This window comes from Rhinoraja longicauda, chromosome 20, assembly GCF_053455715.1.
Source record: "Rhinoraja longicauda isolate Sanriku21f chromosome 20, sRhiLon1.1, whole genome shotgun sequence".
In the NCBI taxonomy this organism is placed as follows: Eukaryota; Metazoa; Chordata; class Chondrichthyes; order Rajiformes; family Arhynchobatidae; genus Rhinoraja; species Rhinoraja longicauda.
In genome coordinates this window covers 21,635,289-21,658,629 of record NC_135972.1, presented here as the reverse complement: position 1 = coordinate 21,658,629, position 23,341 = coordinate 21,635,289, and the positions used below count along the sequence as shown (strand labels likewise).

At 53.0% G+C, this 23,341-nt stretch overlaps 2 protein-coding genes across 2 annotated transcripts in view; one reads left to right on the top strand and one right to left on the bottom strand.

Moving 5' to 3' along the window:
- Positions 1 to 23,341, top strand: part of nav3 (neuron navigator 3) — a 579,072-nt gene that overhangs the window by 174,462 nt on the left and 381,269 nt on the right. The gene's annotated exons all lie outside the window — the stretch shown is intronic.
- e2f7 (E2F transcription factor 7) lies at positions 74 to 16,793 on the bottom strand. Its single transcript, XM_078416580.1, has 11 exons — positions 16,718 to 16,793; positions 15,326 to 15,424; positions 13,011 to 13,283; positions 9,869 to 10,022; positions 8,397 to 8,672; positions 6,239 to 6,400; positions 5,660 to 5,794; positions 3,760 to 3,841; positions 2,340 to 2,926; positions 1,069 to 1,421; positions 74 to 238 (listed from the first exon to the last, which is right to left on the bottom strand). The coding sequence occupies exons 2-11, from the start codon at positions 15,422 to 15,424 to the stop codon at positions 74 to 76; spliced, it is 2,286 nt and encodes a 761-aa protein (XP_078272706.1). The 5' UTR covers positions 16,718 to 16,793.

Sequence of the window (23,341 nt, the reverse complement as noted above, 5' to 3'; positions counted from 1 at the left end):
CGGGTGGGGTTGGCGGCACCAGTTCACGTTCCACTGGGGGTGCAACCCACTGGAGGTGGGCGAGGGGGTGAATTCACTTGCCGATGCTGTTCTCGATTTCCAGCTTGCGTTGGGCGGGCGATGCCGTTTTGATTGGCACTCCTTCCAGCTGTTTGCGCTGAGCTGCAGGGACAGGCGTGTGGAAGTAGGTTTCCACGCACGGCCGCTGAATGTCCTTGCGTGCCACATCCGGCGCCGGCTGCAAAACAGGGACAGCGTTGCACAACCAAACTCAAACTCATCACCGGCACTCCTCCAGATATAACCTCAGACATCAACCATTCACACCCTTGAGAGTTCAGAGATACAGCATGGAAACAGGCCCTTCAGCCCACCGAGTCCACACCAACCAGCGATCACCCCACACACTATTAGAGTGCGTGGAAACAAGCCCTTCGGCCTAACTTGCCTAACAAGCCCTTTGGCCTAACGTGCCCTCGTCGGCCAGCATGCCCCATCTATATTAGTCGCACCTGCCTGCGTTTGGCCCACACCCCTCAACCTGTTCTATCCATGCACCTGTCTAAATGTTTCTTAAACTTTGCAATAATACCGGCCTCAACTACCTCCTCTGGCAGCTTGTCCCAAACACCCACCAAAAAAACATGTGAAAAAAATTACCCCTCCGGCTCCTATTAAATTTCCCCCCCCTCACCTTAAACCGATGTCCCCTGGTTCTTGATTCCTCTCCTCTGGGCAAGAGACTGTGTGTCCACCCAATCTATTCCTCTGCTGTCCCACACACTAGGGACAATTTACAATTTACAGAAGCCAATTAACCTCCAAATCTGCACGTCTTTAGAATGTTGGAGCACCCGGAGAAAACCCACGCAATCACGGGGAGAGCGTACAAACTCTGAACAGACAAACGCCCGTAGTTAGGATTGAAAATGGGTCTCTGGTGCTGTGAGGCAGCAACCCGACTACTGCGCCACTACTAAATGATTGTAATCATCTATAGTCTCACCACGCAACAAAAGCTTTTCACTGTACCTCAGTACATGCGACAATAAACTAAACTCAACGTACCTGGTGTTGCAGCTTGATGATTGCAACGTGTTGAAGGGCAGGGTGGTGCGGCTCGGACGGAGTGCTTTCCCGGGAGCCGAGCGCGGTGGAGAGAGCGTGGCGCTCCGGCGATGAGGATCCGGCGGCAGGGCTGGCCGGAGGAGAGGAGGGAAGTCCGCCCATCAGGAGCTGGGCGGCGGGGAGGAGGCCCAGGTGCAGGGAGCTGCAGCCGGGCACGGAGGAGGGCAGGGCCTGGCAGAAGACGGGCACCATCACCTGGCAGGGGAGGCTGGTCGGGGCCAGGTGCCCGAGGGGGATGGTGAACCGCCCCTGGCCGGGCACAGCGGCGAGTAGCAAGTTCAACTCACTCAGACCTGGAGACAAAAAGTATGGGTGAGGGTGGGGAGAGAGCACACAAAACACACACTTTAGACTTTAGAGATACAGCGTTGAAACAGCCCCTTCGGCCCATTGAGTCCGAGCCGGACCAACAATCACCCCATACACTACTTCTATCCCACACACTAGGAACAATTTACAGAAGCCAATTAATGTACAAACTTGCACATCTTTGTTTAATTTAGTTTAGTTTATTGTCACAAGCTTATCGTTGCATGTTTTCCAGTCAGCGTTAAGACCGTGCATGATTACAACTACCTCCTCCAGCAGCTCGTTCCATACACCCACCACCCTTTGTGTGAATAGGTTACCCCTCAGGTTCCTATTACATTTTTCTCCCCTCACCTGAAACCTAAGCCCTCCGGTTCTTGATCCCCCTACTCTGGGCAAGAGAATCTGTGTGTCCAAATCTATTCCTCTCCTATCCTACACACCAAGGACAATTTACAGAAGCCCATTAACCTACAAACCCGCATGTCTTTGGAGTGTGGGAGGAAATCGAAGCACCCGGAGAAAACCCACATGGAGAACGTACAGACTCTGTACAGACAGTACCCGTAGACCGGATCGAATCTGGGTTTCTGGCGCGGTTCTGTAACGTTTTGGGTCGGGACCTTTCTCTACTTAAAAAGCGCTCCGATCGGAAACGTCACTTATCCAGTTTCTCCGGAGATGCTGCCTGGTCCGCTGAATTACTCCAGCACTTTGTGTCTATCTTAGGTTTAGAGGGATACGGGGCAAACGTGGACAAGTGGGACGAGTTTAGATGGGGCAAGTTGGTCGGTGTGGGCAAGTTGGGGCGAAGGGCCTTTCCACACGATACAAGTCTAAGACTCCAAGAGGGAGAGTGAGAGGAGATAGCACATGTCCACACAGAAGGTTGTATCACTTACCGGAGGCAGCGGGGAGGCAGTGGCAGGGCCCGGTGTGGGGTTGTCCACTCGGAGTGTCGGAGGCGATGCCGGGGGGGGTCGGGATGCCCGACAGTGGGGTCGGGTGGTGGGGGGGAAAGACAACAGAGTCACACTCAGGGGAGCACAGAGCTCTGTGGCGTTTTGCTCTGGGCCGGTCTTCCTCCTCTTGCCCGCCTGCGCCTGGCAGCGGGGTTCGTTCCGCGAGACGGCGCTTGCGGAGGTCCCGGTCCGTCCGTTCCCCGGTTCCCAGTGGGGCCGTCTCTCCCGGGTGGGAGGGCGGGGGCAGTGCGCTGGGGTCCACGTTGCCGCACATCAGCAGCAGGGGGGCGGAGGGCAGCCCCTGGAGCAGCACCAGGGGCCGGCTGCCGTGGAAACCGGAGAAGCCTTCGTCCGAGCCGGGGCCCGGCGGGGGAACGCCGGCCTCCTTCCCGTCTCCGCGGAGGCAGACGGTCAACCGGCGGTCAGTCTGAGCGACAGGCTCGGTGCGGGAGCCGGCCACAGTGGTGACCACCACAGGAACGACCTCCCGACGCACACTTCCATCCTCCCGACCACATTCCAAGCCTCTGGGAAGCAAGGGGAGGGACAAGGTAAATATACACTGTTGCCCAGACCCGCACAATCAAATACCACAGGACATGGGTTTCAGGAGCAGAATGAGGCCATTCAGTCCCTTGTCTACGTTGCAATTCTATCTTGGCTCATCTATGTTTCTCAACATTATTCAATACTTTTTGTCTCCAGTTACTCAACATTATGTTCAATGAATGAACTCTCAACCCCATTCTCCTGCCTTCGCCCCATAACCTTTGACGCCCTTACTTATCAAGTACCTATCAATTTCCGCTTTAAAAATACCCAATGACTTGGCCTCCACAGCCGTCTGTGGCAATGAATTCCAGATTCACCACCCTCTGGCTAAAGAAATTCACCCTCATTTCCTTTTTATAGGTACGTCCTTTTATTCTGAGGCTGTGCCCTCTGGTCCTAGACTCTCCCACTGATGGAAACATCCTCTCCACATCCACTCTATCCAGGCCTTTGACTATTCGGTGAGTTTCAATGAGGTCCCCTCATCGTCCTAACCTCCAGCGAGTACAGGGCCCTCATGCTCTCCTCGTACGTTAACTCAATCATCCCTGGGATCATTCTTGTACACTTGCTCTGGATCCTCTCCAACACCAGCATGTCCTTCCTCAGATAGGGGGCCCAAACCTGCTCACAATGCTCCAAATGTGGTCTGACCATCCGAGACCAGAGGATTGACCTCTGGCGCTGTGAGGCATCGGCTCTACCCGCTGTACCAGGGCAACGGACACCCGGAATTACTGGGTCACGGTGACCAGGTCCAGAGGTGTCAGGGCGAAAGGGGGCAGAGGATCACCGCAGGAGAACTCACTTGCAGTCTTCTTCGAACTGGAGCCTGCAGGCAGCAGCCAGCTGCGCCATTTTACCGCATGGGTCTTCTGCATCCACTGTCCCTGTGGCAAGGGAGACACAAGGCGGAAATGAAAGTCAAACACTCCCCTCCTGCAGATGTACCCGCGGGGGGTGGGGAGACAGCGATCACCAGAAGGCCTCGATATAGACCCGCACGCAGATTTAAGATGGGGGCTGGAAATAAAAGTCTCTTTGCATCCACTGAGAATTAAAGCTCAGTTTAGTTTAGAGATACAACGCGGAAGCATGTCCCATGGTCCACTCAGTCCTTGCCGACCTGCGATCACCCCGTACTCTAGCACTACCCGACACATTAGGGGCAATTCACTATTTTACCAAAGCCAATTAACTACAAACCTGCACGTCTTTGGAGCGTGGAAGGAAGCCGGAGCTCCCGGAGAAAACCCACGTGGTCACAGGGAGAACGTACAAACTACGCAGACAGCACCCGTAGTCAGGATGGAATCCGGGTCTCTGGCGCTGTACGGCAGTACCTCTACCGCTGCGCCACTGGACGAGCCTAATTAAACGCGTTCTATTCTAACTCCACAGCTGCCAGAGGAGTTAGTTGAGGCAGGTACTATATATAACATGCCGTTAAAAGACATTTGGGCAGGTACATGGATAGAAATGTTCAGGGCCAAATGCAGACAGGTGTGTCTCGTGCAGATGGGGGAATCTTTGGTCAGCATGGGCAAGTTGGGCTGAAGGGCCTGTTTCTGTGCTGCATGGCTTTATAAACAATGGGGGCCAGAACAGTGCCCGGGGTCTGAGCTTGTCGTGTGGCTCTCTCCACCGTGGCCCGGTCGAGAGATTCCGTGACAGCAGCAATTCCCAACGAGTCACGGATCAGTTCCAAATCCACTTCTTGGGGAAAGCTGAAAGGCAGGCAGTGGTGAACCCTGCACAGAGTAACGCACCTCTGCCCACTCTGTGAGGGGAGCGGGGTGACGAATGGTCGGCCAGGACACCATTTGGTGAACCGATTGAACATTGGCTCGGCCGCCTGCCCCCCACAGTCACTGCGACGGGTCTGGTCGTCTCCGCGGCGCCGGTCGGCGTGTATACGGCAGTGCCGTAGCTCGGCAAACCTGTGCCGTGAAACCAAGGACACCAGAAAATCAGTGGTGTTCCTGAACCTCACAAAGACAGCCAGCAAAGGCCGACTCCACCCTGGCCACGCTCTCATCTCGCTGTTACCGTTGGGAAGAAGGTGCAGGAGCCTGACAACCGTGAGCTCCAGGTTCAAGAACAGCTTCTTCCCAACAACCTTCAGGCTCTCGAACACTACACCACACGACGGACGTCACCTACGGACGCCCATTGGCCATCTTTGGTCGCACCGTGGACATTGGGTTTTTTGTACCAGCTTTGGGTTATTAATCTATTGAATTTTTGTTTATAATATAACATCTATGTGTCACACCAGGGAACTGCAGATGCTGGTTTACAAACAAGACTCTATTCAGACATTGGGACTATAACTGACAATCGTGTGGAGTTTGCACGTCCGCCTGGGTGTCTTCCCCCATCCCACTGCCGTGCGGGTTTGTAGGTTAATTGCTCTCTGTAAATCGCCCCTCACGTGTAGGGAAGATGGGATAACATATAACTAGTGTGAATGGGTGTACACTGGTCGGCCTGGACTTGACGGGCAGAAGGGCCATCTCCAAGCTAAAGTAAAAGGATCCTCATGGTTTTATAAAGCTCTCTGAGGTCACCCTTCATCCTCCAAGGGAAACAGACCCAGTCTATCCAAGCCTCTTCTCATTGTCCAGAGTGGGCTCGGTGGCCGAAGGGCCTGTTTCCGTGCTGTATCTCTAAACTAGACTGAAGTCTGATGATGCTGTGGGCCTCACCGTCAGGCCTGCCCGGGGTGAGGGGTCCGACCCACTTGAACGCCGGCTTGCGGCCCCTCTCGTTGATGTGAACCTTCTTGATGAGCCCCAGACTGGTCAGCACGTTGGCAATGTCGTACAGCCGGCGGATCTTGGCTGGGGGAGGAAAGAGCAGAGTGAGAGGCCGGGGAGAGTGCAACGGGAGACCCACCCGCCGGTCGGCGGTGTCCAGTCCCTGGGACCACCAGAACCCCCCCCCCCCCACTCCCACGCATTTCCTCACCGTCCCCTGCCCGGTCCGTCCCACCTGCCCCATGCCCCTGCCGCCTGTCTTCCCACAAGGCCTCCACTTCTCCCTCACCCCCGGGTCTCCCCCTTTTCATCCCCCCTCACCCCACCAAGTCCACCCTACTCGCCTCCCTCTGTTCCCTGACCAGTTCACCCCCTTCTCCCGCCCCCACCCCTCAACCCCACTTTCCTTCTTCTCAAGTCCGTCTTCTTCTCCCTCATTTCTCCATCTCCTCGTTCCCCTCCCCACCCCCAAGGTCTACCCCCCCTTTGCCCTCCACTCTCCTCTATCTCCTGGACCAGCCCCCTTACTCTTGAACTTGCTGTTGTCCGTGCTCTCGGGCTGCCCGTCATCGATGAGGATTTTGGCCGCAGCGTCGAGGGCGATCGTCCTGGGCTCGGCCACGAGGAAGAGCATCACAAACTTCTCACTCATGATGCGCAGGGACTTGTCCTTCCTGCTGTTCATGCACACTGGCAGGGAGAGAGAGGGGGGAGAGAGGGGGGGGAGAGGAGTTAAAGGGAGGGGAGTTAAAGGGAGGGGAGAAAGAGGGAGGGGAGAAAGAGGGAGGGGAGAAAGAGGGAGGGGAGAAAGAGGGAGGGGAGAAAGAGGGAGGGGAGAAAGAGGGAGGGGAGAAAGAGGGAGGGGAGAAAGAGGGAGGGGAGAAAGAGGGAGGGGAGAAAGAGGGAGGGGAGAAAGAGGGAGGGGAGAAAGAGGGAGGGGAGAAAGAGGGAGGGGAGAAAGAGGGAGGGGAGAAAGAGGGAGGGGAGAAAGAGGGAGGGGAGAAAGAGGGAGGGGAGAAAGAGGGAGGGGAGAAAGAGGGAGGGGAGAAAGAGGGAGGGGAGAAAGAGGGATGGGAGAAAGAGGGAGGGGAGAAAGAAGTAGGGGAGGATGGGTGAGGAGAAAGGGAGTGAGGACGGGAAGGGTGAAGGGAGGGCAGGAAAGAGGGTGGAAAGGGAGGGACAGGAGAAAAAGAGAGGGAGGCAGGAGGATGGGTGGGGAGAATCAGTGCGAGGGAGGGTAAAGAGATTGGGAGGGGGAGAGGGAGGCAAGTTGAAAAGAGGGAGGGAAATGGGGCAATAGAGACCGGGATTAATACAGCATTGTTTAGGTGTCATGTGCTATGTTTGTTCACAATATTTTAACAATCCAGGGCAGCAAAAGAAAAGAACCATCAGGCTCTTGAACACAGCACAGCTCTAAGCCGGGGCGGCACGGTAGCGCAGCGGTAGAGTTGCTGCTTTACAGCGAATGCAGCCCCGGAGACTCAGGTTCGATCCTGACTACGGGTGCTGCACTGTAAGGAGTTTGTACGTTCTCCCCGTGACCTGCGTGGGTTTTCTCCGAGATCTTCAGTTTCCTCCCACACTCCAAAGACGTACAGGTATGTAGGTTAATTGGCTGGGTAAATGTAAAAAAAATTAAAAAAATTGTCCCTAGTGTGTAGGATAGTGTTAATGTGCGGGGATCACTGGGCGGCACGGACTTGGTGGGCCGAAAAGGCCTGTTTCCGGCTGTATATATATGATGATATGATATGATAAGCCGTCAGCTCTGTCGAAGACCATGTATTTGCTTGGACCATGCTTTGTGTTGTTATGGTTACGTGATACTCCGTTATTAATTTATTGCATTTTTTTAACCTTTACATGTATCTGTGTGTTATAACAAACATAGACCTGTTCTGCTGCTACGAGCACTGTTCTGTTGTCAACGCACGTGTCAATGAAACACTGGACTGGACAGAGCTCTTCTCCGCAGACCGCACTTCCCCAACGGCCAGGAGGGGGCGGCAGAGGCCTCTCCAACACAGAACCAAATGCCAACTGCTGCCAGCTTTGCCCTCCTCTCTCTCCCCCCACCCCCCCCCGACCGTCCTGTCCCCTCCCCCTGCCGCGCCTCGTTCCTCCCCCACCCGCCATCTCCCCACCTCACCCCTCCCCTTTCTTCCTCCCGTCCCTATTCCAATCCCGTGCCTGCCCTGTCCCCATCCCACTCACCCCTCCACCCCGATTTAGTTTCCAGTTGGGAATGTGGATTAACCTGGCCAGTGTAAATCATGCCCAGTGTGTAGGACAGTGCTCGTGTACGGGGCGATCGCTACACTTGTCAGTGCGGACTCGGTGGGCCAATGGCCCTATTTCCACCCTGTATCTCCAAAGTCTAAAGGAAGAACTTGTCCTGAAATTATACTGCCGTTTCAAGCCAGAATGTTTTAAAAACAGTAGTAAGAAGGATGCTGGTTTATACCAAAGAAAGACACAATATGCTGGAGCATTTCTGGAGAAGGGTCGTGATCGAAAACAAAACAAAATGCTGATGTAACTCAGTGGGTCAGTCAGCATCTCTGGAGAAGGGTCCCGACCCGAAAGGTCACCTATCCATGTTCTCCAGAGAGGCTGTCTGACGTGCTGAGTTACTCCAGCACTTTGTGTCTTGTTTCTGCAGTTCCTCGTGCATCCGTTCTACCTGCTTTGCTCCTGGTGTTGGGAGAGGCTGGCTGGGGCCAGGTGCCCAGTGCCCGGTCCACCTCTCTCCCCTCCTCCTTCTTGCCGTACAGGTGCCGCTGCAGCTGTGCCAGTTGTTGGGCGTAGCCCAGCTGTTCCCCTCTCCTCCTGAGGGCGCTGAGGGTGAGGGCGAGGCCGGGCAGCCCGTGCCACCAGTACTGGTTCTTGCCCACACGGCTCACCAGCTGCAGAGACTCCAGCACGTTGACAATGTCATAGATACGCCGTCGCTCCACTCCTGGAGACAGAGCAGCCCGTTACACAAAGATCACACTCACTCACTCACACACACACACACTCACACATACACTCACACTACATACACACTCACACATACACACACTCACACACACATACTACACACACTCGCATACACTCACACACACTACATATACTCACACACACAAACACTCACACACACTTAAACACACACACACATACTCACACTCACTACATACACACTCACAAACATACACACTTGCACACTTGCACTTGCACTCACTCACACACATACACACGCTACATACACACTCAAACACACATTACATACACACATTACATACACACTTGCACTCACATACACTCACTCATTCTCACACACCCACATACACACACATACTCACACCCACATACACACACATACTCACACACACATACACACTCTCACATACATACACACACTACGTACACATTTACATACACCCACTCATTCTCACACACACTACATACACACACACTCACATACACACACACATACTCACACACACACACTGACACATACACAAACACACACTCACTCACACACTCACAGACACACTCTCTAACACACACAACCCTGGGGCATGGGGAGATCCCACAGCCCTACCCCTACCCCTGGGGAGAGAGGCAGCCCATCACATGGGGGCAGAGGGAGATTCCACGCCCAACCCTGGGGTGAGAACCAGCCTGCCACACGGAGATCCCACACGCCCGCAGCCCCACGTCCCCGCAGGTACAGAGGCTTCCATAGGACCACACCAACTGCAGATGCTGGATTACGAAAAAGGACAAAGTGCTGGAGTAACTCAGCGGGTCAGGCAGCATCTCTGGAGAAAAAGGATGGGTGACATTTTGAGCTGTGACATTCAGACAGATTAGGGAGAGGGGCGAAGGAAGAAGAAAGTTGAAAGGGAGGAGCTGGATAAAACGTGGTGAGTGATAGGTGGATACAGGTGAGGGTACAGGTGGATAGAGGCAGGTGGCGGGCAAAGGCCAGAGATGAAACCACACTGAAGGTGCGAGACAAAAGGATTGAAATGTGAAGGGGGGGGGGGGGGTATAGGGGCGGGAGAGGGTTGGTTACTCTCCAATCCGGCCAGCATGGCCTCGATGGGCCGAATGGCATCTCCACGGGAATCAGCAGCCACGCTGGGGCCCGCGGCCTGCTCCACTCACCGAGCTCGCTCGCCACCTCGTCCAGGGAGATGTCCGTTTTCTCTGCGGGCAGCGGGTAGTCGGGGTAGCGGGCGAGGAACTTCTGGCACAGCAGCCCCAGGCTCTTCTGCTTCCTGCTGGGCCGCTGCTGGTCAAACCCGTCGGGCACTGCCTCCTCGGCGCCGGCGAGCTGCAGAGAGAGAGAGGGCGGCCTCATGCTTCACGGGGGAATCTCAATGCTTAGACCAACACGCCCATGTCCCGTCACCCACTCGCACAGACCAGGGCAGCAGTGGGCACCTCCATGTCCCGCACCCACCCATCCCCCATCACCACCTGATCACGCCCCACTCGGTCACAGGGAGAACGCGCACACTCCACACAGGCAGCAGCGCAAGTCATGGTAGCACCCAGGATCTTTAGATTTTAGAGATACAGCGTGGAAACAGCCCACCGAGTCAAGTCAAGTTTATTTGTCACATGCACATACACGATGTGCAGTGAAATGAAAGTGGCAATGCCTGCGGATTGTGCACAAAAAAGAATTACAGTTACAGCATATAAATCAAAGTCTGCACCGACCAGCGAGCACCATCTTATGAGTTCCTCTGTCCCTCTCTTCCCCTCCTCCTTCCCAGTTCTCCCTCTATCTTCCTGTCTCCACCTATATCCTTCCTTTGTCCCGCCCCCCCTGACATCAGTCTGAAGAAGGGTCTCGACCCGAAACGTCACCCATTCCTTCTCTCCCGAGATGCTGCCTGGCCTGCTGAGTTACTCCAGCATTTTGTGAATAAATACCTTCGATTTGTACAAGCATCTGCAGTTACTTTCTTACACCATCTTATACACGAGAGATCATTTACAATTTTACCAAAAAAACAATTAACCTAAAAACCCGCACGTCTTTGGAATGTGGGAGGAAACCAAGGCACCCAGAGAAAACCCACGCGGTCACAGGGAGAACGTACAGTACATATTCCAAAGACGTACAGGTATGTAGGTTAATTGGCTGGGTAAATGTAAAAATTGTCCCTAGTGGGTGTAGGATAGTGTTAATGTGCGGGGATCACTGGGCGGCACGGACTTGGAGGGCCGAAAAGGCCTGTTTCCGGCTGTATATATATGATGATATGATATGATATTCAAGGTCGAACCCGGGTCTCTGACGCTGCAAGGCTACAAGCCTGTGGGTACTGTCTGTGCGGAGTTTGTACGTTCCCCGTGTCAAATATCTTTTAAGTAGTTTCGTTTTAGTTTAGTGCAGAGGCACAGCATGGAGACAGGCCCTTCGGCCCACCGTGTCCACACTGACCAGCGTTCTCCCCGTACACTAGCACTATCCTACACCCGGGTCTCTCTCTCTCTCTCTCCCCAGGTGTGGGTGTGAGGATGGTGAGTGTGGGTGGGTGATCTCTCGGCTCTGTGCCCCAGGAGTGGGGGCTCCCTGTGTCCCCATGTGATGGGCTGCCTCTCCCCAGGGGCAGGGGTAGGAACATAGAAACATAGACAATAGGTGCAGGAGGAGGCCATTCGACCCTTCGAGCCTGCACCGCCATTCAATATGATCATGGCTGATCATCCAACTCAGTATCCCGTACCTGCCTTCTCTCCATACCCCCTGATCCCTTTAGCCACAAGGGCCACATCTAACTCCCTCTTAAATATAGCCAATGAACTGGCCTCAACTACCTTCTGTGGCAGAGAATTCCACAGACTCACCACTCTCTGTGTGAAAAAAAACGTTCTCATCTCGGTCCTAAATGACTTCCCCCTTATCCTTAGGGGTAGGGCAGCAACTCTACAGCTGCTGCTAAAGGAGTCACGTTTATTTTCACATGCACCGAGTGAACAGCTTTTGTTGCTCGCTCTCCACGCATTTCACATAGTTATTGTGTAATCTGCTTCTCTCCTCTTTCCTCTCTCCCCCCCAGCTCTTCCACAACTCCCGCCACCCTCTCCAAAACTGAACCCAGCGGTGTAGTGGGATGTGGCTTAAAACTCAACACGAGGGAGGGAGGAGCTGCCGGCGACGGCTACACGGGCGGTACCGGTGTGGACAAGGCCGGCACCAACATGGATCAGCCCGGCCGGCAAAGTGGCTGCGAGAGGGAGGAAGGAGGAACATGGACAGGCGGAGCGTCGAGAACAAAGACCCGCCATGGCAGAGAAAGAAGACCAAGTAGCCAAGTGCAGGGGGAAGCCCGGAGAGTGGAGGTGGAGGGGATGAGGGAGAGAGGAGGGAGGGGGGGGGAGAGAGGAGGGAGGGGGGAGAGAGGAGGGAGGGGGAGAGGAGGGGGATGAGGGAGAGGAGAGGGAGGAGGGGGAGAGGAGGGAGGGGATGGAGGAGAGAGGGGGAAGATGAGGGAGGAGGAAGAGGAGGGGGAGAAGGGAGAGAGGAGGGAAGGGAGAGATGAGGGAGGGGGAGAGAGGAGGAAGGAGCGAGAGATGAGGGAGGAGGGAGGGGGGGAGAGAGGAGAGAGGAGGGAGGGGAGGAGGAGGGGGGAGAGAGGAGGGAGGAGGGGAGGGAGGGGGGAGAGAGGAGGGAGGAGGGGAGGGAGGGGGGAGAGAGGAGGGAGGGGGGGAGAGAGGAGGGAGGAGGAGGGAGGGGAGGAGGGAGAGAGGAGGGAGGGGGGGAGAGGAAGGAGACGGGGAGAGAGGAGGGAGGGGAGGAGAGAGGAGGGAGGGGGGGAGAGAGGAGGGAGAGAGGAGAGAGGAGGGAGGGGGGGAGAGAGGAGGGAGGGGGGAGAGAGGAGGGAGGGGGGAGAGAGGAGGGAGGGGGGAGAGAAGAGGAGGAGAGGGGATGAGGGAGGGAGGGAGGAGGAGGAAGGGGGAGCCGCTGGCACCGACAGACTCGAGGAGTTGGCCGATCAAGGTCGGGCGTCAGGAGGTGCCCGGGGTCACAGGAGCGAGTGGCAGATGAGAGGGGGCGCTCTCCGGGGTCACGGGCCTGCCGGCTTCCTGGATCAGGGGGCACTCCAGGACTTCCAGCAGCACTTATACTGTTTGTGTTATCTGTTTTTAAATGTTATTTTAAATGCCATCAAGATTGTGGCGACTCTGTGCATTTGTGGTCTGTGCAGAAGAGCCTCACTGTGTGTGTGTTGTGCGTGTGTGACATTGGAGAAGGGGATTGAACGGGAGGGAGGAGGGGAGAGAGAGCTACCTGAATCACGTCGGCAGCAGCCCGGACCTTCTCGTTCTCGATCTGCCTGAAGAGTTCCTTCTTCTTCTCCCGGTCGCGGATGTCAGGGCTGGCGGCGCTGATCAGCATCCGCAGGTTGGCTGTGGGGGACCAGGGCTCGGGGGACGGCTTGTCCACAGGCTTGATGGGCGTTAGCTCAATCCGATCTGGGGTACAACACTTGCGCCTGGAAACGCCGCCCGGCACCAGCTCCGATTTTACCGGGGTCTTGGGCGACCCCCTGAACCTGTTCTCCTGCACGGCACAGAAAGAGCAACGGGTCACAGACAGGAGGCAGCGGCGATGCTGATAGCCCACTCGTTGGGCCGAAGGGCCAGTGTTATAATGACTATCCTTGTAATCTCCTTTAGTTTAGTATGGTCACGTGTACCGAGGTACAGTGAAAAGCTTTTTGTTGCGTGCTAGCCAGTCAGTGGTAAGACCAGACATGATTACAGTCTGAAGAAGGGTCTCGACCCGAAACGTCACCCATTCCTTCTCTCCCGAGATGCTGCCTGACCTGCTGAGTTACTCCAGCATTTTGTGAATAAATCGATTTGTACCAGCATCTGCTGTTATCTGCTTATACATAGTGTTATAATGACTATCCTTGTAATCTCTAGTTTAGTTTATTATGGTCACGTGTACCGAGGTACAGTGAAAAGCTTTTGTTGCATGCTAGCCAGTCAGTGGTAAGACCAGACATGATTACAATTGAGTCTTCCACAGTGTAGAGATACAGGATGAAGGGAATGACGTTTAGTGCACGATAAAATCAAGCCAATTAAAGATAGTCCGAGGGTCTCCAATGAGGTAAATGGTAGGTCTCTAGTTGGTGAGAGGAAGGTTTAGTTGCCCTGACAACAGCTGGGAAGAAACTGTCCCTGAATCTGGAGCTGTGCGTTTTCACACTTTTGTGCCTCTTGCCTGATGGGAGAGTGGGGAAGAGGGAGTGGCCGGGGTGAGACTGGTCCTTGATTATGCTGGTGGCCTTGCTGAGGCAGCGTGAAGTGGAGATGAAGTCAATGGAAGGGAGGTTGGTTTGCGTGATGCGCTGGGCTACGACCGCAAGTCTCTGCAATTTTTTGCCGTCTTGAATGGAGCTATAACACACGCTTGTGAAGCTAGTCCTTTCAAGCACGGGATACCAACTATTTACCTAACTCTGGCCACGTGAACTTCTCTAAACTTAACGTCCGTACCATCAACAAACATGCCTTATGTTATATGGGCCCTGTTGTTAAATGCTGCCTTGAGTATCATCGGCCTGACTCCACCAGTAAAGTCTGCCGACCAAATGTTCAATTTCAGTCACCCTGTTATACGAAAGATGTTGTCAAGCTGGAAAGGGTTCAGAGAAGATTTATGAGGATGCTGCCAGGCCCAGAGGGCCTGAGCTGTAGGGAGAGGTTGGGCAGACTGGGGCTTTATTCCATGGAGTGCAGGAGGATGTGGGGTGATCTTAATAAAATCATGAGGGGAATAGATAGCACAGAGTCTTAGTCATAGCGTCATACAGCGTGGAAACAGGCTCTTCGGCCCGCCTTGCCCACGATCACCAATATGCCCAATTTTGGCCATTCCTGCCTTCGGGTGGCAGTCTATAGAATCTCCTCAGACACTAGGGCAGCACAGCGTTAGAGTTGCTGCCTTACAGCGCCAGAAACCGGGGTTCGATCCCGACCACGGGTGCTGTCTGTATGGAGTTTGTACGTTCTCCCTGTGACCGCGTGGGTTTTCTCCGGGTGCTCCGGTTTCCTCCCACACTCCAAAGGCGTGCAGGTTTGTAGGTAGATTAGCTGTGGTTAAATGGGATCAGACCAGATTGTATTTACCCTCGACTCCACATTCTTGTCTATCCCCAGTAACGTTTTACCCCTTTAGTTTTTTAAAGAATTTACCTAACGTCTGCCTTAAAGAATACTTAAAGATTGTTTTCACTGCCCTTTGCCTTTAAACTTTTCCCCTCTAACCTTCCCCTATGGCCTCTAGTCTTTGACATTTCCACCCTGACAGCTCGTTCTACAACCCCACCCTCTGTGTGAATAAGCTGCCCCTCAGGTTCCTATTAAATATTTCCCCTCTCGCGTTAAACCTGTGTTCTCACGATATTCTGCACCTTAGATTACACCTGAGCCTCCTGCGCTCCAAGCCAAGGAATAAAGTCCTAGCCTGTCCATGACAACCATCTAAGCCAGTCCCAATGGCCCGCCTTTGGCCCATATCCCTCCAAACCTTTCCTATCCATTTATTTTAAAAGATAAAGCTCAGAAGAAGAAACTAACTTGAAAATGTACCTTTTGCGCATTTTGCACTTCATCGTTCAGAGAGTGTGGGGCTATATCACACTTTCCTATTCGTAAACTCAAAAGATCCCTTAATTTCAAACACGCCATCTGAAAAAAAAAGGAGCAGAATATATTTGAGTCATGGTCATACAGCGTGGAGACGGGCCCTTCAGCCCAACTTGCCCGTACCGACCAGCATGTCTCAGCAACACTAGTCCCACCCACTCACATTTGACCCATATATCCCTCTAAACCTGTCCAAATGTCTCTTAAATGTTGTGATAGCACCTAACTCAACTACCTCCTCCAGCAGCTCGTTCCATACACCCACCACCGTTTGTGTAAAAAAGTTGCCCCTCGGGTTCCTATTTAATCCCCCCCCCCCTCCCTTAAACCCATGTCCTCTGGTTCTCGATTCCCCCAGATTCTGCGCATCTACGCTATTTATTCCCCTCATGATTTTATACACCTCTATGAGATCGACCTTCATCCTCCTCTTGCGCCCCAATAAATAAAGTCCCAGCCTGCCCAACCTTCCCCAGTAGCTCAACCCCCCCTTATCCTGGCAACCTCCTGGTAAATCTTTCCTGTACCCGTTCTAGCGTGACATTTTGTTAGGTCGCTCAGCTATAGGAAGGATGTTGTTGAGGGAGTTTAAAAAACAACCCACAAACCCCGTTGGTAATAAATGATTTTAACAGTTAATTTGCCAGACTATCCACAATAAGATATCCCCAGCAAGATGTAAGAAGACGCTGGGATACAGAACTGCAGCGGGGCGCGCTGGCCACAGACCTCCATGTACAACTGCCTATTACGAAAGTCAACTACAAGTTTTCTAAGCGCCAAGTAGCGCCACCAAGTCGGAGACCAACTTTAGAAAAGAAATCCCTTTAGGAATCCCTCGTCTAAACAGAATATAAAAACGAAATCGGTTGCTGCATTTCACTGCCACATATTTAATTGACTCGTCACAAGAGTTTGAAATGTGGGAATAGTTCCGATGTTCATTCGTTTTTATTTTGAAAATTTGGCGCAAAAAAAAAATCAGGTGGACAGTCCAATTCACAGTTTGTTTGACATGATCTTCAGGGAGACAAGACACTGGTTAAAAACGGGGTGGAAGACGATTATTGTGGGCATTAACTATGGTTAGGTGGTAGATAGTTACATTACCGAGCTCTACGTAAAGTAACAGGCGGAAAGAGAGAAGGGTTTGTTGGAAACTCAACAGGGAAAGTTCAGAGAACACTGAAATTCTGGAAGGGAGACTTTAAAACCTCTGGAGGAAATCCAGAACAACTTCTGGAGGGAAGTGAGCGAGCCTTAAGTTTCAGAGAGTTTGTTACATTAACTGGAGGTTTTAATGAATGAATGAATGAATGAATGAAGTTGACTCACCTTAGGCTGGGAGTGAGAGCGGTGTCAGTGTGGAGGCTCTAGAGAGGTCAGCGAGAAGAGCGGCTGCATGTGTCGGCGCTGGGAGAGCGGGTACCCTCTGTCCCCCCGTCTCCACCCTCTGTCCCCCCGTCTCCACCCTCTTGTCTCCCCCTATCTCCTGTCTCCACCGATCCTCAGTCTACCCGGTGCCTACTCTCTATGTCTGTCTCTCTGTCCCTCTCTTTCTCTGTCTGTCTCTCTCTCTCTCTGTCTGTATGTCTCTCTCTCTGTCTCTCTCTGTGTGTGTGTCTCTCTCTCTGTGTCTTTCTCTCTGTGTCTCTGTCTCTCTCTCTCCCGGGAACCGCGGGCGAAGCCGCGAAATCCGCGCTCTGGCGCCCTGCAACATTCCGAAAGACGTCATCGCTGCCGCCAGCCAATAGCGGCGGCCCGCAGCTCGATACACCCGGCGGCCCGGCCAATGGGAGGCGGCGCCCACACGCGCTTCCGGGTTGCTTTGGCGCGGCGCTCGGCGCGCTTCAGGGAGAGTCCGGGCAGGGGGAGTGGGGTGGAGAGGAGAGGATTAATGGAGGAGAGGAGGGGAAAACAGGAGTTGGGGGGGGAGAGGGGAGGGGGAAACAAGAGTGGGGGGAGAGGGGAGGAGGAAACAGGAGGGGGAGAGGGGAGGGGGAAACGAGAGTGGGGGAGAGGGGAGGGGGAAACAGGAGTGGGAGGGGGGGAGAGGGGAGGGGGAAACAGGAGTGGGGGAGAGGAGAGGGGAAAACAGGAGTGGGGGAGAGGGGAGGGGAAAACAGGAGTGGGGGGAGAGGGGAGGGGGAAACAGGAGTGGGGGGAGGGGAAAACGAGTAGGGGGAGGGGAGAAGGAAACAGGAGTGGGGGAGAGGGAAGAAGTGGGAAACAGGAGTGGGGGGGAGTCAGAGGGAAGGTGAGGTGCGGGAGCAGAGTGAGAAAGAGTTTCCAGGAGGAGGGGGTGAGAGGTGTAGGGAGGACGGGTACAGGCTGGGTGGGGTGGGGGGTCACAGGCGGGGAGGACAGGTGCAGGGAGGAGATCAAAAATAGAGGGTGGAGATGGACAGGGAAGATGTGGAGAGCATGTATCCCCGCGGAGAGTATTACGATCAGGGATGTATAGTTTTAGGAGAAACAAGGAATTGCGGAGGCTGGTTCACCAATAAATGGACATTGGGGGTGGGGTGGGGTGGGGGGGGGGGGGGGAAGATGTGGTAAAAAAGGAACTGCAGATGTTGGTTCACGAAAAAGGGCTCAAAGTGCTGGAGTAACGAGGGCAGCACAGCTGTTGGAGCCGCTGCCTCAGCGCCAGAGTCCTGGGTGTGATCCTAACCTCGGGTGCTGCCTGTGTGGAGTTTGCACGTTCTCCCCATGTATACCGTAGTATAAGAAAATAACTGCAGATGCTGGTACAAATCGATTTATTCACAAAATGCTGGAGTAACTCAGCAGGTCAGGCAGCATCTCGGGAGAGAAGGAATGGGTGACGTTTCGGGTCGAGACCCTTCTTCAGACTGATGTCAGGGGGGCAGGACAAAGGAAGGATATAGGTGGAGACAGGAAGATAGAGGGAGATCTGGGAAGGGGGAGGGGAAGGGAGGGACAGAGGGACTATCTAAAGTTGGAGAAGTCGACGTTCATACCACTGGGCTGCAAACTGCCCAGGCGAAATATGAGGTGCTGTTCCTCCAATTTCCGGTGGGCCTCACTATGGCACTGGAGGAGGCCCATGACAGAAAGGTCAGACTGGGAGTGGGAGGGGGAGTTGAAGTGCTCGGCCACCGGGAGATCAGTTTTGTTAATGCGGACAGAGCGCAGGTGTTCAGCGAAGCGATCGCCGAGCCTGCACTTGGTTTCGCCGATGTAAATGAGTTGACATCTAGAGCAGCGGATGCAATAGATGAGGTTGGAGGAGGTGCAGGTGAACCTTTGTCTCACCTGGAAAGACTGTTTGGGTCCTTGGATGGAGTTGAGGGGGGAGGTAAAGGGACAGGTGTTGCATCTCGTGCGGTTGCAGGGGAAAGTGCCCGGGGATAGGGTGGTTTGGGTAGGAAGGGACGAGTGGACCAGGGAGTTACAGAGGGAACGGTCTCTGCGGATCGCAGAGAGGGGAGGGGATGGGAAGATATGGCCAGTGGTGGGATCCCGTTGTAGGTGACGGAAATGTTGGTGGATGATATGTTGGATCCTCATGACCGTGTTGTTTTCCTTTCGGCCAGTCTGAAGAAGGATGTTGACCCGAAATGTCACCTATCACCTTGCTGGGTTACTCCAGCACTTTGTGCCTTATTTTGAAAAGCAGCATCTGCAGTTACACATATTTCTAAATTACCACGGACCTGTTTTAATTTTCTGATTGTATTCTCCACTCCGCTGGAGTACGATCGATACTCTAATTGGATTCTCCGCTGGAAAAAAAAAGATTTTCCAGCGACGAGTGGTCCGGCACCTCCTTTAATCCGGACAAAACTACAAGAGCCCACTGGGAAAACCCTCCGGAGGTCCCCCTGGAAATGTGCCGCCTAGGCCGGGTGAGATGGCCGATCTCAACTTCATCGGGACTTCTGTGGCTGTACGACGGGCCAAAGTTGCCCCTGTGTCTGGGGCTCTGGAAGCCGACCACAGGTGACTTTGCGGGCCGGTATCCCGCTGTAGGACCGGCCCCGGTACCGCTGTGGGACCGCTCCGGTACCGTTGGACTCCTCTCGGAGGCCGTGACCTCTGTTGATCCGGCAAAACGGACAACCCAGCAAGGCTGTGGAACCACGCGTGCCGGAAAATCGACCGTGGACCTGTGTAGTATCTTGTTTTCTTTTACAGTCTTTTTACTTTTCACTGTCTTGCCGAATTTGTGTTTGTAGCTTGTGTTTTTATTTATTGCAGAATACATAGGTGATTTGTGGTTTGTGTGTGTGTGTCAGACTATGTGTCTGTGACGCTGCTGCAAGTCGGATTTTCACTGCACCTGTAGTAAGTACCTCACTGGTTTATTCACAAAATGCTGGAGTAACTCAGCAGGTCAGGCAGCATCTCACTGGTGCAGACGACAATAAATTCGACCTGTAGCATTTTGAACAGTTCGCCCCGGCCTTGACCTTGTCTGGAAGTCGTCTAACCTCTCGCTCTGAACATTTACAAAACAGAAACCTGACCCCCATCTCATCAGCCTCTTGTACAATGCCTTCAGTTAAAAAACGCACCCCCGGAGATAATGCAAACGTGTTTGGGCGCCAAGGCCCATCCAACGCTCCACTATTCTGTTTGCTCAGTATTACGTTTGACCCTGGAAAGAAACGAAATCTATTCTCACCGCGTGCTTTATTATAAGCGAAGGAACCAGTCGCCGAATTTAACTCTGAGCACAACTTGCGTCTGCCCTGGGTTATTGATGCAAGGGGTAGGTTACCAACTAATGCAGGAGTTGCTAGTTTAATGGGAGCCATTGCGGGGGGAGTGGATCAATTACCAATCCAGCAAAGAAGAGAGAAATATAGATTTGTTTTAGCTAAGAAATGAAAATAATCAGGTTTGGGCCTGAGATGTAAGGAGATGAACATTGTTGTCTACTTCCTACATCCTTCTGTCCTCATAAATTACTAATCTGATCCAACACTCCAGCAGATGCCTCGCAGAGCTGCTGTGTTGAAAGGCAGAGAGAGCTAAAAGGTCATTGGCACAGTGGTAGAGTTGCTGCCTCACAGCCCCAGGTTCAATCCTGGCCTCGGGTTCTGTCTGTACGGAGTTTGCACGTTCTCCCTGTGACCGCATGGGTTTTCTCCGGGTGATCCGGTTTCCTCCGACACTCCAAAGGTGTACAGGTTTGTTGGTTAATTGACTTTGGTATAATTGTCCCTGGTGTGTCGGGTAGTGCCAGTGTACGGGGTAATCACTGGTTGGTTGGGACTCGGTGGGATTAAGGGCCTGTTTCAGCGCTGTATCTCTAAAGTCTAAAGTAAAGTACACGGATAGGACAAGCTTGGAGGAATATGGAGCAAACTAGTGTAGCTGGGATATGTTGGCCGGTGTGGGCAAGTTGGGCCAAAGGACCTTTTTCTACACTGTTTCACTCTATGACTAAAGTCATTTTACCTTAGACCAACAGACCCCGGTCAGTGAGGATAGGGGACAAATCATCCTCCACGATAATCCTCAATAACGATGAGACGGAGCATAGGAAGAAGATTGAGAACCTCATGTCCTGGTGTCGAGACAACAACCTTTCTCTCAATGTCAGCAAGACAAATGAGATACTGACCAACATCAGGAAGTGAAGCGCTACACATACTCCAGTTTCCATTGACGGTGCTGAGACAGAGATGGTTGAAAACCTCAAATTCCTGGGAGTCAATATCACCAATAACCTCTCCTGGACTACGCTTATTGAAGTAACGACCAAGAATGCACAACAATGCCTCTACTTCCTTGGAAGGCTTAGGAAGTTAGGCATGTCTCAACACTCTCACCACCTCTACAGATGCCCCAGAGAAAGCATTTTATCGGGATGCATCACAGCTTGGTTTGGGAACAGCTCCATCCAAGACCGCAAGGAATTGCAGCAAATTGTGGACGCAGCCCGGACCATCACACAAACCAACCTCCCTTTTATGACTCCATTTATACCTCATGCTGCCTCGGCAAGGCCAGCAGCATAATCAAGGACGAGTGTCACCCTGGCCACTCCCTCTTCTCTCTCCCATCAGGAATAGATGACATCTCAGGTCGAGACCCTTCTTCAGACTGTGAGTCAGGGGAGAGGGAAACTAGAGGTATGTAAAGGTACAGAACAAATCAAGGAAAGGTGGAGCCCACAATGGCCCATTGTTGGCTGTGGAAGAGATGATAAGGAAGGAATACAAACAGTGAAACTAGCAGGACGACTATGGTGGTCCTGTACTGTCATTCTCAGAACATCTTGAAGAACACTGACCTGCGGTAATGGTGGTGGTGTGGGGGAATTGCGGTAGACATTGGCAACTTGGACTGTTTTCTCTGGAACATCGGAGGCTGAGGGGAGACCTGTTAGAAGTATATAAAATTATGAGAGGCATAGATAGCGGGGACAGTTAGAATCTTTGTCCCGGGTGGAAGTTTCAAAGACTAGAGGGCATTGCTTTAAGGTGAGAGGGGCGCAGTTTAAAGGCGATGGGGTGGCATGGTGGCACAGCGGGTGTGCTGCTGCCTTGAAGCGCCAGAGACCCGTGTTCGATCCTGACCTTGGGTGCTGTCTGTGCGTTTGCACACTTTCCCTGTGACTGCTTGGGTTTCATCCGGGTGATCAGATTTCCTGCCGCATCCCAAAGACCTGCAGGTTTGGAGGTTAATCGGCCCACTGTAAATTGCCCCCTCATGTGTGGGGAGTGGATGAGAAAGTAGGATAATGTAAAACCAGTGTGAACGGGTGATCGACGGTCAGCGTGGACTCAAGTGAGCTGAAGGATCTGTTTCTATGCTGTATCTCTAAAATAAAACTGGAGGCTTTTAGATAGGCACATTGATATGCAGGGAATGGAGAGATATGAATCATGTGCAGGCAGAGGAGATTAGTTGAACTTGGCATCATGTGCAGTATGGACATTGTGGGCCGAAGGGCCTGTTCCTGTGCTGCACTGTTCTGTGTTCTATGTACGGGGATGACTGACCTTGTGAGTTCTGCAGAGTGCAACCTCTGGGGAAAATCATCTTGAGGAGGGTAGAGAATGAGATAGAAACATAGAAAATAGGTGCAGGCGGAGGCCATTCGGCCCTTCGAGCCAGCACTGCCTTTCATTGTGATCATGGCTGATTGTCCACAATCAATAACCCGTGCCTGCCTTCTCCCCATATCCCTTGATTCCACTAGCCCCTAGAGCTCTAACTCTTAAACCCATCCAGTGATTTGGCCTCCACTGCCCTCTGTGGCAGAGAATTCCACAAATTCAAAACTCTCTGGGTGAAAAAGTTCCTTCTCACAGTTTTAAATGGCCTCCCCTTTATTCTAAGACTGGCCCCTGGTTCTGGACTCGCCCAACACTGGGAACATTTTTCCTGCATTTGTCAAGTCCTTTTATAATTTAATATGTTACTATAAGATCCCCTCTCATCCTTTTAAACTCCAGTGAATACAAGCCTAGCCTTTTCAATCTTTCCTCACATGATAGTCCCGCCATCCCAGGGATCAATCTCGTGAACCTACACTGCACTGCCTCAATTACAAGGATGTCCTTCCTCAAATTAGGAGACCAAAACTGTACACAATGCTCCAGATGCGGTCTTACCAGGGCCCTATACAACTGCAGAAGAACCTCTTTACTTCTACACTGAAATCCTCTCGTTATGAAGGCCAACATGCCCTTAGCTTTCTTCACTGCCTGCTGTACCTGCACGCCAACTTTCAGTGGCTGGTGTACAAGGACACCCAGGTCTCGCTGCACCTCCCCCTTACCTAACCTAACTCCATTGAGATAATAATCTGTCTCCTTGTTTTTGTCGTCAAAGTGGATAACCTCACATTTATCTATATTATACTGCATCTGGTCCGATATCGGGTACAAAGTCTCCTTTATAATGTAATTTGTGCAAGATAGTTCAGAGATACAGCGTGGAAACAGGCCCTTCGCCCCACCAAGTCCGTGCTGACCA

Bases quoted from the DNA above. Each gene is read 5' to 3' on its own strand.
- e2f7 (XM_078416580.1), bottom strand. From the start codon at position 15,424: ATGGCGTGTTTGAAATTAAGGGATCTTTTGAGTTTACGAATAGGAAAG. The intron at 8,673-9,868 runs GTGAGTGGAGCA...CTCTGTCTCCAG, and splicing joins CGAGGTGGCGAGCGAGCTCG to GAGTGGAGCGACGGCGTATC. The intron at 6,401-8,396 runs GTAGAACGGATG...TCTCCCTGCCAG, and splicing joins CAACACCAGGAGCAAAGCAG to TGTGCATGAACAGCAGGAAG.